The sequence below is a fragment of the Leucoraja erinacea genome, chromosome 3, assembly GCF_028641065.1.
Source record: "Leucoraja erinacea ecotype New England chromosome 3, Leri_hhj_1, whole genome shotgun sequence".
Taxonomy (NCBI): Eukaryota; Metazoa; Chordata; class Chondrichthyes; order Rajiformes; family Rajidae; genus Leucoraja; species Leucoraja erinaceus.
Genome location: NC_073379.1, coordinates 82,662,836 through 82,675,365, shown reverse-complemented (window position 1 = coordinate 82,675,365; position 12,530 = coordinate 82,662,836). Strand labels below are relative to the sequence as shown.

At 43.1% G+C, this 12,530-nt stretch overlaps 1 protein-coding gene across 3 annotated transcripts in view; it reads left to right on the top strand.

The window, feature by feature from the left end:
• Window positions 1-12,530, top strand: part of lmnb1 (lamin B1) — a 43,008-nt gene that overhangs the window by 6,530 nt on the left and 23,948 nt on the right. For all 3 annotated transcript variants that reach the window (XM_055633089.1, XM_055633090.1, XM_055633091.1), the window contains 2 exons: window positions 11,345-11,501; window positions 12,159-12,284. In XM_055633089.1, coding sequence (XP_055489064.1) covers window positions 11,345-11,501; window positions 12,159-12,284 — 283 coding nt within the window. The remainder of the gene's footprint in view (window positions 1-11,344; window positions 11,502-12,158; window positions 12,285-12,530) is intronic.

Sequence of the window (12,530 nt, the reverse complement as noted above, 5' to 3'; positions counted from 1 at the left end):
TTGTATTATATTCTACACATGAATTATGTTCGATCCACAAGAAAAAGAAGTAATTCAGCCGGTCAGTCAACATCTCTGGAAAATGTGAATAGGTGACATTTGGTGTCAGGCCCCTTCTTCAGACTGATTTGTTCTGGGTATGTTATTTCAATCAAACTTTACTAGCTATTTCAACGTCATGTTTCTGAGACCTTGCTGCTTGAAAAAAGGTGCCACAGTTGTGTCACTTCAGGAAAGTTATTTTCGTTGCAGGAAAGGTTTCAGCTTGTACCATGAGCATGTAGTAACAGTATTTTGGTGGCCAGGTCATCTTAAATCCAGGCTGCTGTGTGAAATCGTTGCTTGTGTAAATCTGTTTTTGATACAGATTGACTGGCCTGACCATCTGCAGCTGAGAGGGATCCTACAGGTAAAATGAACTCTGCTTCAAGCTATCAAAGATTCCACACTTTCCCCTCCCCCACCTTTGTAGACGCATTTGGTAGCTCATGAGTTGGAACTGCCTTTAAATGCCTCTAATGCTCAGAGACTACTATTCAATTGATTTAAAAATTATAAAAGTAGTGGGGAAACTGTTTAATTAAAAATAATAATTGGTATTAAGGTTGAGGTTTATTGTCATGTGGTGTTTTGCATGCTATCCAATGAGATCAGTTATGCAATACATAAATATAATCGTTAAACTTAACACCACAGATGAAGTGCAAGATAAAGTGCAGAATGTAGTTCTCAGCATCAGTTCCAGAGGCATTTGATAAACATCAAATTGTTTGATTTGTGCCAAATAAACAATTTAACATCATTTGGATTGTGTCTGAGGACTGTGGGTCAGAGTGTTCTCCTGCTGGCCAACTCTGCTAAGTTGCAGATATTGAATAAATATTGATTTAAGAAGTAAGTATGTCCTGCTATCATGTGCCAACTCTATAATGAATGGAGTAATGGATCAAGGGTATAAAATTCCTGTAGCCTGGCTTGCAGTTCAGCACAGACTTCCACAATTGACCGAAGAAGAGCCTCGAACCAAAAAGTCACCCATTCCTTCTCTCCAAAGATGCTGCCTGTCCTGCTGAGTTATTCCAGCATTTTGTGTCTATCCACAATTGACCATGTGTGGGGATTAGAGACCTGCTGAACTAGAAGCGGCAGAAAGTCAGGGTTCCCGATTGAACCACCCCACTGCAGGTCAGCTTGGTCTGAGCCATTATATCTTTTCAGGTGGCCAGCCTTCTACATGTTCTCCAGCTCTGTTTTGCAATTTGTTACTTTTGATTATTTTCTCAATTTCTAAATGCCCTTGGTTCACAACTTTTATGTTCTTTTCTTCAGATTTTTTTTCTTTCACCATTGCTTGGATGACTAATTTATAATTCATCCCCATTGTAAACCTGGTATCACCTTGTCTCATCCATCCCTGCCCCACCCTCTTTGTAACTTTGTTTTCTCTTTCCAAATGTGATTAAGGGTCTTTGACTTGAAATGTTACCTGGTACAGACGCTGCCTAATGTGAGAATTTCCACAATTTTCTTTTTGTTTGCATTCAGACCGTGAATGAATATTGGTAATTATTCAATATCCTATTGTTTTTCATTTTAACATATTCTTTTTGTTTAAAATGTACTCATTCCATTAAAAACATTACAACATGTGCAATGGAATGCAAGCAATGTTGGAGCCTAATTACACTGTCTCTGAGAGTCAGTTCATAACAAGTTGTGCAAAGGTCATCAGGTTATGTTCAAGTGTATTGTGTTTTATGCTCTACTTTTTTTAGATGTTTTTTAGGAAAAATCAATTATTGCTTTACTGTCCATATATGGGTTTGGAGCTTTGCCTAACTTAAATATAAATTTGAGCTGATCTATGTATTATCCAGTGTTGCAAGGACAATTTGAGATTGAAGTGGTGGTGTTGGGGTTCTCGAAGAGCAGCATTTGGGTGGATAAATCCCCAGGGCCTGCTGCGATCCACCCCAGGTTATTGAGAGAGGTATGTTACTGAAACGGGGAACCTTGATGAAGATCTTTGTCTCTTTAACCACACACGAGTTCCTAAAGAACTGGAGTGTAGCTAATGTTGTTCCTTTAAGAAGGGGAAAGAATCCAGGGATTTATAGGCCAGAGAACCTCTCTTCAATGGCAAGGAAGAGATAGGATTTACTCCCATTTGGAAGAGAATGGGTTAATTAGGGACAGTCAGCATGGCTTTATATGTGGCAGGTCTTACTAACTCATGAGGTTTTTGAGAAGGTGATTAATGCGGGTAAGGTGGTGGATGTTGTCTACACGTATATTGGTAAGGCATTTGATAAAGTCCCCCCTGTAAACTGATCCAGCAGATTGCACAGTCGTATGGATTGAGACTTACTGATGGAAAAATCAATGGTAGACAAAATTGCTGGAGAAACTCAGCAGGTGAGGCAGCATTATGAAGCGAAGAAATAGATGGCATTTCGGGTCGAGACCCTTCTTCAGACTGATGTGGGGGGGGGGGGGGGGGCGAGAAGAAAGGAAGAGGTGGAGACAGTAGGCTGTGGGAGAGCTGGGGAGGGGATGGAGGGAGACAGCAAGGATTACCTGAAATTGGAGTAGTCAATGTTCATACCGCTGTGGTGTAAACTACCCAAGTGAATTACGAGGTGCTGCTTCTCCAATTTGCGGTGGGCCTCACTCTGGCCATGGAGGAGGCCCAGGACAGAAAGGTCGGATTCGGAATGGGAGGGGGTGTTGAAGCGCTGTGCCACCGGGAGATCAGGTTGGTTAATGCGAACTGTGCGGTGTTGGGCCAAGCGATCGCCAAGCCTGCGTTTGGTCTCACCGATGTAGTGCAGTTTTCACCAAGAGCAGCGGAAGCAATATATGAGGTTGGAGGAGGTGCAGGTGAACCTCCGTCTCGCCTGGAAAGACTGCTTGGGTCCTTGGATCAAGTCAAGGGGAGAGGTAAAGTGACAAATGTAGCATTTCCTGCGGTTGCAAAGGAAAGTACCTGGGGAGGTGGTGGTTTGGGTGGGAAGGGAAGATTTTTCCAAGGAGTTACGGAGGGAGCGGTCTCTGCGAAAAGCCTAAAGGGGAGGAGATGGGAAGATGTGGTCAGAGGTGGGATCCCATTGGAGGTGGCGAACGAAAGAGTGTTATGATGGATGGACAATATACAGGCTGGAGGTCTGTGACCAGTGGAGTTCTGCAGGGATCTGTGCTGGGATCTCAGTTTGTGGTGTATGTCAATTACTTTGTAAACATAGACAGGTTGGTAAGTTTGCAGATTGCTGGCATCATTGACTGTATGGACGGCTGGGATATAGATCAGATATAGAAATGGCCTGAGAAATAGCAGATGGAGTTTAATCTGAGCACGTGTTGCACTTTAGGAGGAACATGCACATTTAATGGCAAGACCATTAATAGCATTTACGTACAGAGGGATCTTGGGCTCCAAATCCTTAACTCCCTGAAAGTGGGAACACTGGTAGTAAAGAAGGCATATTATATGCTTGCTTTATTTGGTTAGATCATTGAATATGTCAGGAAATCATGATGCAGCTATACAGGACTTTGGTTAAGCCATAATTGGTGCATTGCATATAGTTCTGGTTGCCCCATTACAGGAAGATAATGGAGGCTTTGGAAAGGGTATAGATTTCTTTCTTGATTCTGAAGAAAGGTCTCGACCCAAAATGTCACCTATTCCTTTTCTCTAGAGATGCTGTCTGACCCATGGAGTTACTCCAGCTTTTTGTGTCTATCTTCAGTTTAAACCAGCATCTGACATTTTGCCAGCGGCTCAACAGAAAATCTTCAAATATAGTATTTCTGAGCTCACCTGTATCAAAGAATTTGCAGAAATCAACTATGTAAGTAGCGAGCTGGTAACGCATATAAATGCATTAGCGCTACTGCAAACTCCCGAAGATAGCGACTGTAAGGGAATCCCCGATCGGAGGGGAGTCCCTGACCTCGCAGAGGCCTGTAAGTACTGTACCTGTAAACACCGGGGAGGCCTTCATCGAGTCCGGAATCAAGGCCGTCGGGCAGGATCCCCCAGCAGCAACAGAGCTGGAGATGCCGACTGTATGGGAATCCCCGATCTCAGGGGAATCCCCGACCTCACGGAGACTCGCAAGTGCTCTACCTTTAAACACCGAGGAGGACTTCATGGAGTACCGACACGTCATCAGGCAGGACTACAAGTAAGACTGAAGCGTAGGGGACTTTGGGCCCCCTCTCCCTACCATCCTACTGGCCAACGTACAGTTACTAGAAAACAAAGTGGAGAACTTAAGGGCAAGGCTGCTTTACCAAAGGGAGCTGAGGGAATGCTCTGTGTTCTGTTTCACAGAGGCATGGCTCACCCCCAGCTCCCCAGACTCAGCAGTCCAGCCTGAAGGGTTCTCTATCCACCGTATGGACCGTATGCAGACATCTGGGAAATGGAGAGGAGGGGGCGTCTGCCTCATTGTCAACTGCGTGGTGAGTCAACAACAGGTGAGTTGATCATGGGGAACAAGGATATGGCGGACCAATTGAATAACTACTTTGGTTCCGTCTTCACTAAAACGGGGAATTACAGACCAGTTAGTCTAACATCGGTAGTGGGGAAACTGCTAGAGTCAGTTATTAACGATGGGATAGCAGCACATTTGGAAAGTGGTGAAATCATTGGACAAAGTCAGCATGGATTTACGAAAGGTAAATCATGTCTGACGAATCTTATACAATTTTTCGAGGATGTAACTAGTAGCGTGGATAGGGGAGAACCAGTGGATGTGGTGTATCTGGACATCCAGAAGGCTTTCGACAAGGTCCCACATAAGAGATTAGTATACAAACTTAAAGCACACGGCATTGGGGGTTCAGTATTGATGTGGATAGAGAACTGGCTGGCAAACAGGAAGCAAAGAGTAGGAGTAAACGGGTCCTTTTCACAATGGCAGGCAGTGACTAGTGGGGTACCGCAAGGCTCAGTGCTGGGACCCCAGCTATTTACAATATATATTAATGATCTGGATGAGGGAATTGAAGGCAATATCTCCAAGTTTGCGGATGACACTAAGCTGGGGGGCAGTGTTAGCTGTGAGGAGGATGCTAGGAGACTGCAAGGTGACTTGGATAGGCTGGGTGAGTGGGCAAATGTTTGGCAGATGCAGTATAATGTGGATAAATGTGAGGTTATCCATTTTGGTGGCAAAAACGGGAAAGCAGACTATTATCTAAATGCTGGCCGACTGGGAAAGGGGGAGATGCAGCGAGACCTGGGTGTCATGGTACACCAGTCATTGAAGGTAGGCATGCAGGTGCAGCAGGCAGTAAAGAAAGCGAATGGTATGTTAGCTTTCATTGCAAAAGGATTTGAGTATAGGAGCAGGGAGGTTCTACTGCAGTTGTACAGGGACTTGGTGAGACCACACCTGGGGTATTGCGTACAGTTTTGGTCTCAATCTGAGGAAGGACATTATTGCCATAGAGGGAGTGCAGAGACGGTTCACCAGACTGATTCCTGGGATGTCAGGACTGTCTTATGAAGAAAGACTGGATAGACTTGGTTTATACTCTCTAGAATTTAGGAGATTGAGAGGGGATCTTATAGAAACTTACAAAATTCTTAAGGGGTTGGACAGGCTAGATGCAGGAAGATTGTTCCCGATGTTAGGGAAGTCCAGGACAAGGGGTCACAGCTTAAGGATAAGGGGGAAATCCTTTAAAACCGAGATGCGAAGAACTTTTTTCACACAGAGAGTGGTGAATCTCTGGAACTCTCTGCCACAGAGGGTAGTTGAGGCCAGTTCATTGGCTATATTTAAGAGGGAGTTAGATGTGGCCCTTGTGGATCAGGGGGTATGGAGAGAAGGCAGGTACGGGATACTGAGTTGGATGATCAGCCATGATCATATTGAATGGCGGTGCAGGCTCGAATGGCCGAATGGCCTACTCCTGCACCTAATTTCTATGTTTCTATGGTGCTCAGACGTGGCAGTCCTATCCAACTCCTGCTCCCCACATCTCAAACATCTGGTGGTGAAGTGCCGTCCCTTCTACCTACCGAGGGAATTCACCTTAATCCTGCCCGCGGTCTAAATGCTACCCCAGGCAGACGTCCGTCTGGCATTGGAGGAGCTGCACGCTGTTGTCAACACGCACCAGACGGCTTACCTCGAGGCATTTACCACCATAGCCGGGGAATTCAACAAAGCCAACCTGAAGAAATCGCTCCCTAACTTCCACCAACATGTCCCCTGCAGCACCAGGGGGGAGAAGGGGGAAACTGCTCTTCCTTGTCCCTACCTGGTCGGAGAGGCAGCTTTTCTCTGGGCTGCATCTTCGACCCGTTCTCGCAGCCTAATATCGGGGTCTGGAGCGGCGTTTCCTGAGGGGACTGGCCAGAACCACGGCTTCGGCAGCGGCACAGCGCTGGAGCGCTATCGTGGAGAGGGCGATGCCTTACCCGGGTCGCCGTGCTGGAGCTCCGGAATGCTGAGACCGCAGGTGAACATTGCAGGTCTGTGGAGCGGCCAGCTGCGGGTGGCGGCACTGAACTTTAACATCAGGAGCCTGGGATCTCTAGCTGAGATCACCAGTGGTGGAACTCCGTCCAGCGCGGCCTGTCGGCTTCGGAAGCCACGGTCTCCGGTAAGGAAGCGGCTGCTCCAGGTATCCCAAGCTGCTGAGAGGATTCTCCCGACGCCGGAGCACAATCACCCGGCGAGAAGGGCCTGAAAGACCGGGCCGCTGTAGCGGTGACTGCAGGGGCCTCAATAGGCCCGACTATGGGTGGACAAGGGGATGGGGACTGGACTTTGTGCCTTCCCTCACAGTGGGAACCATTGTGGGGGGATGTTTTTATGTTTATTGTTAAGTTCTTTAATGTTGAGTTTTATCTTTATCTGTGTGCTGCATGGTAAGTCAAATTTTACTACACCAATTGGTGTATGTGATAATAAATGTCCTTTGTACCCTTTGTATGAGTCGGAATTTCGGCAACTGTGGCAGGGCGTGAATGCCATCACCTTCACAACAAGAACATATTCTGTTGTGCTGCAGCAAGTAAGAATTTCATTGTCCTGTCCGGGACATATGACAATAAAACACTCTTGACATCAATTCACATGCATCACAGTCATCTCCTGAAGTCAACTTTACCTCCATTACTGACTATTTTGGCTAATAAACATTGCTTTTCTTTAGATAGGAGAAGAATGGCCTTTTTAACTTGTTTTATTATCATCCCCTTGATTGACATTTCTATCTTCCAGCTCATCTTGCATCATTCTTGGTGAATCTCTGGAATTCTCTGCCGCAGAATCTAGTTGAGGCCAGTTAATTGGCTATATTTAAGAGGGAGTTAGATGTGGCTCTTGTGGCTAAAGGGATCAGGGGGTATGGAGAGAAGGCAGGTACAGTTGGATGATCAGCCATGATCATATTGAATGGTGGTGCAGGCTCGAAGGGCCGAATGACCTACTCCTGCGCCTTTTTTTCTATGTTTACCGTCTTATTTCACTCACCCTGTCTGTCTTGTTCAAAAAGTTTCATTGCAATCCCTCCCTGCTTGGAATGTCGGCAGCTGAAATGTTGGTTGGTTATGATAAGCTACCTTATCTGACAAGTACAGTATTTTCTGAGTGATTAATGAGGTTTGGTTATCCAAGTTTATGGCAGAAATTTTAATCACGAAAGATAATCGTAACAATGGTGCTTTTTGGTTGAAGCATTTGTTTGGAACGACTGTTGATTAGACCTGCTAAACGGGCTTCAGAACTGGTTTAGTCAGAAGTAAAGAATGGTTTTTAGGCGTGTTTGCTTGTTTTCACATCCTATGTAGGATTTGCATTCCTTTCCAACTCCCACTACTTTCCCACTTGTTTTCAAACCCTCTGTGGGATTTGCATTGAGGAATAACTTTACATTGAAGACACAAGGAACAGCAGATGTGGGAATCAAAGATCATATAACGAGCAAGGTAGTCCACTCGATGAAAAAGACGTAGTACGTTCATGGGCAGATTCATGGGTAATTTTCGGCTCCATTTCCGTAACCGGCTTCCGTCTCCGACATCTTTGTCCGCCATATCGGAGTAAAGATACTAGTGCTGAGACAGAAGCCGGTTACGGAAACATCCTCAGAAATATCTAACATCTTTGGTAAAAATCTTCTCGTTTTCTTTCTGCCTCTGCCTCTGCCTCACAATAAAAAGCAAAACAACGCCTATGTTCCTTCCACAGCGTGTGGGAAGTCTGCTCGGATCAGCACGGCTGGGACGCCAGGGTAAAGTTGTGGGGAGGTTTGCAATGTATTTTTATGTAATGTTGTCCCTCGTCTGGGCCTTGAGTCCAAAATAAAGTTTATCATATATATATATATATATATATATATATATATATATATATATATAAAAATATGGAGAAATATATATGTGTGTGTGTTCTATGATTATATACATCTATATCACATTCATGTGTGTGTGTGTTCTTTCCTACACAATCTAATCAGTTGTATGGTTGCTGAATAAAACCATCCTTGAGTTATACATCGTTTTTTTAATCTATCTCAAAACAAATTTTATTTTGTTAAATACTTCATTTAGATAACCCCACCATTACAGACAGATCTCATTCCACACTCTGGCTATTGGGAAGACCAGACCCATTTTATTGTTGAAAAATGATTCCATATACACAAAAAAATCATTAATGAACATTCCAAGAGTAGAGCAACTGGAATCTTCATATTGCTATTATTTTTTCCAAATACCGCAGTTGTGAACAGTGTGATTAGATGAATTACAGAGTGCAAGTGTAATCCAAAAATCAACTCAAACACAGCACATGAGCCATTTAAAAAGAAAAGCTTTTTAAAAGAAAAACATTAAAAAAAAAAAGACAATTAACAGAATCATAATTTGTTAACAAAGTAATCTTTAACAGAATTATGAATCTAACCCTATATCACACACACAAATTGTTCCCCTGCAATGCTGATTACACTGCGAGGGATATACAAAGTTGGGTCGGGTCGGGTTACTGAAATGGACGAAGAAATGGCCCACGTTCCATTCCATTGCGTACTACACGTCAGCCCATTGAATTCAGCAGGAGTGGACTATCTTGCTCGCTATAGGATCTTTGGTGGGAATCTTGAGCTAAACACAAATTGCCAGAGAACCTCAGCAAGTCAGGCAACATCAACGGAGGAAATGGTCAGACTATGTTTTGGATTTGGAGACTAGTCTGTTTCATCTAAAGATGTTTCATAAAATCATAAGTGATAGGAGCAGAATTTGGCCATTCGGCCCATCTACTCTGCCATTCAATCATGGCTGATCTATCTCTCCCTCCTAACCCCATTCTCCTGCCATCTCTCCATAACCTCTGACACCCGTACATCAAATACCAGATGTTTCCTGACTTGCTGAGTTTCTCCAGCACTTTGTGTTTTGTTTCTAAAGTTGAAGCCATACAAACTGTGTCATGGGCATAATTACCCTGGTAATTATTGAAACTCAGTAACTGGATGTAGAGTTCCCACCCCGCCCATCCTCCATGATTGGCAAAACAAGCAGTATTCCTTTAAAAGTACAATTTAAAAAAACTTTCATTTGGGATGAAAATTGATCTTTGCTACTTTTGTTTGGGAAGTCACATGGCATCCAAAGTTTCATATGAAAATAAACTACTAGAAGAACAGCATCTGGAGTGGCAAAAGGGATGGTTGTTGTTTTGGATTGAGACCCTGCATCTGGATTGCGGGTGAAAGAGGAAACACGGCCAATTTATAGAAGTGCTGGGGAGGAACGGATGGAAACAGGTGATGGGCAGAAGGAGACGGAGGAGTTGGTGTGTGGAAGGAATGCAAAAAACTGAACCCGGCAAGATAACCTGGGAGGACTAGTTGGAGTGGGAAAGAAATGTAGGATGTGAGTTATACGAAAGTAGAAAATTCAATGTTCATACTATTGGCTTGTATGCTACCCAAGTAGAGCGTGAGATGTTGTTCTTTGAGTTTTTCTTTTGGCATCACTGTGGCAGTTGAGAAGACGGAGGACAAGCTGGTTGGTATTTGAAATTAGATGCCACCAGAAGCTCAAACCGGGTGTTATGGACAGAATGCAGGTGTGCTGCAAAACTGTCACTTAAGCTAGATTTGGTCTCACTGATGTAGAGGAGGGCACATCATGAGCACCAAATGCAATAGATCAGGTTGGAGATGCTGCATTTGAGTGACCTTATTGTACTCAAGTATTTTACCAATCCAACATCCCCCTCACCTGTACCCACCTATCGCCCGCCAAACTTAGTCCTGCCCCAGCCCTCTTCCAACTTTCAGAAGTTGTAGTCATTAAGCATGGAAACAGGCCCTTCAGCCCAAGGTGCCCTCAAATTGATGTTCTGCAGAAGTGGATAAAGATTTGGGAAGAATGTTGTTGTATTTTTGGACCAAAATCTTTTCTATGGAGCTACTAAAGGTGGTTTGTAGCTGGGGCCCATGCGAGTGCCTGTGGATATTCCAATGATCAGTAGAAAATAGGAGGAATTGAAAGAGAAGTTGAGGATAACAAGAAGTTCTGCCAGGCAGAATAGATTATTAATGGTGGGGAATTGGTTGTGTCTTTGTTCCAGAAAGAAGTGGAGGGTCCCAAGACTTTATTGTGTATGGAGACTGGATGCCCATGGTAAAGATGAGATGGCTGGGATCTGGAAATTGGAATTTATCAAACTGGTATAGGTCCCAGCACTCCACGGGGGGTCTCCTTGTTCTCCCCTTCATTTCTACTTTCCACAGGGAATATTTTCTTTGACTCGCTGGTTAGCTCAACCCTTCCCATCCACATCTTCCAGCCATCTCTTCACTGTAGGAAGTGCAACATTGGTCCCTTCACCTCCTTCCTTTTCTCACTACCATCAAGGGATCTAAGCAGCAATTCAAGTGCACCTACTTGTTACTGTTATATTGGCAAGAAATGTAAGTTGCTTTCAGCTTGCTGATTGTGTTGGATTTGGGACAGTCAATGAAGGATTATAAAGGATGTGAATTGTAGTTGCATTGGTTTCCTCAAATAGTTTACTTTGACATTTTGACAAGGCGGAAATGTGCACATTGAACCATGTGACATTTTTGATTCTCAGTGCCAAGAATAAAACAAAACAACTCTTTTTGGAATCTTGCACTGCCCAGTTAATGCTTAATTTACCTTTTTAAATGAGATATTACCTTATTTGTTCAAAATGTGGTATCATCTTTATACCCAAATGTTATAGCAGTCAATGTACAATTGACAAGACGCTAACATATTTTCCCAAGCGCAGGTTTCAGCTGTTGTTTTACTGGATAACTTTTTTTGTTATTGCTTCAGTTATACCAAGAAAGAATCTGATCTACATGCATCCCAGATCCATGTTAAGGATCTTGAAAGTGCACTTCATTCCAAGGAAGCTAGCCTCCAAACTGCATTGGGTGGGAAAGAGGCCCTTGAAGAAGAAGTTGAAGATTTGCAGGCACGCCTTTCAAAGGTAACTTTAATAAAAGGACAGTTCATTTTCTTTTAGATTTCACTACACTTGCAGTCAAAATTTGGTTTGTATTCTGGTCACTTGAATTTCTTTCCCATCCTTAATTCCATTTCCTTTTAGATGTAAAGTACCAACCAAAAAGATTAGTGTTTTTCTTTTTTAATGTGAGACCATTTATTTTGGTTCTCCTGCAAACTTTATCCAAACTTTTGTCTTTTGAGTTACGGTATTTAATTTGACACAAACATATAAGTTTGAAGACTATGCTACCATTAATTTGTATATATCACAGTTAACTCTCCAAAATGCATGGCTGAATTAAAGATCGCAATAATTTCAAATTAGTTTTCAAATTTGACAATTGCTGTGATGATTTTACTGAATTCAATTGTATGTCTCTCTGAAGCTCTTAATGTGATTTTATTTTGTCACTTTGGGGCATACAACACTGATTACTTGAACTGTTAACCATTTTACATGGGATTTTTAAAGAAGCAGAAAATTTGTGTATTCTATCAGGATAGTCAAAACCTTGCTATGGAAAGAATTGATGGCCAAATGGTCTTGTTAGAAGGGAATATACATTTTGAAAAAATGTTTGCAATAAAAGTTAGTAATTTTGCTTTTGTAATTTGAAATTTTAAATCTTTCCTGCAGCTAGAGGTTTCTTTAGCAGCTGTGAATAAGAAACTTGAAGATGAAACACTCTTGCGAGTTGACCTTGAGAACCGCTGTCAGAGCTTTACAGAAGAACTTGAGTTCCGAAAGAGTATACATCAGGAGGTAAGGAAACATTCCATTGCGTGAAAGGTACATTTTATTGGATTTGCCATTTTTTTTTAATTTATAGCAATTATTTTAATTGTGAGGGTGAAAAAAAGCTGGAAGAAGAGGTCAGTACCAATGCTACCAAGCCCTTTTTATACAGAAAGCACTCTGGGTGGGGAATTTTATTGCTCATCACTAAAATGAGCTTAGGAATACAATGAGTGAGCAAACGACCAAGCCCTGAAGGATATTGCTGACAGG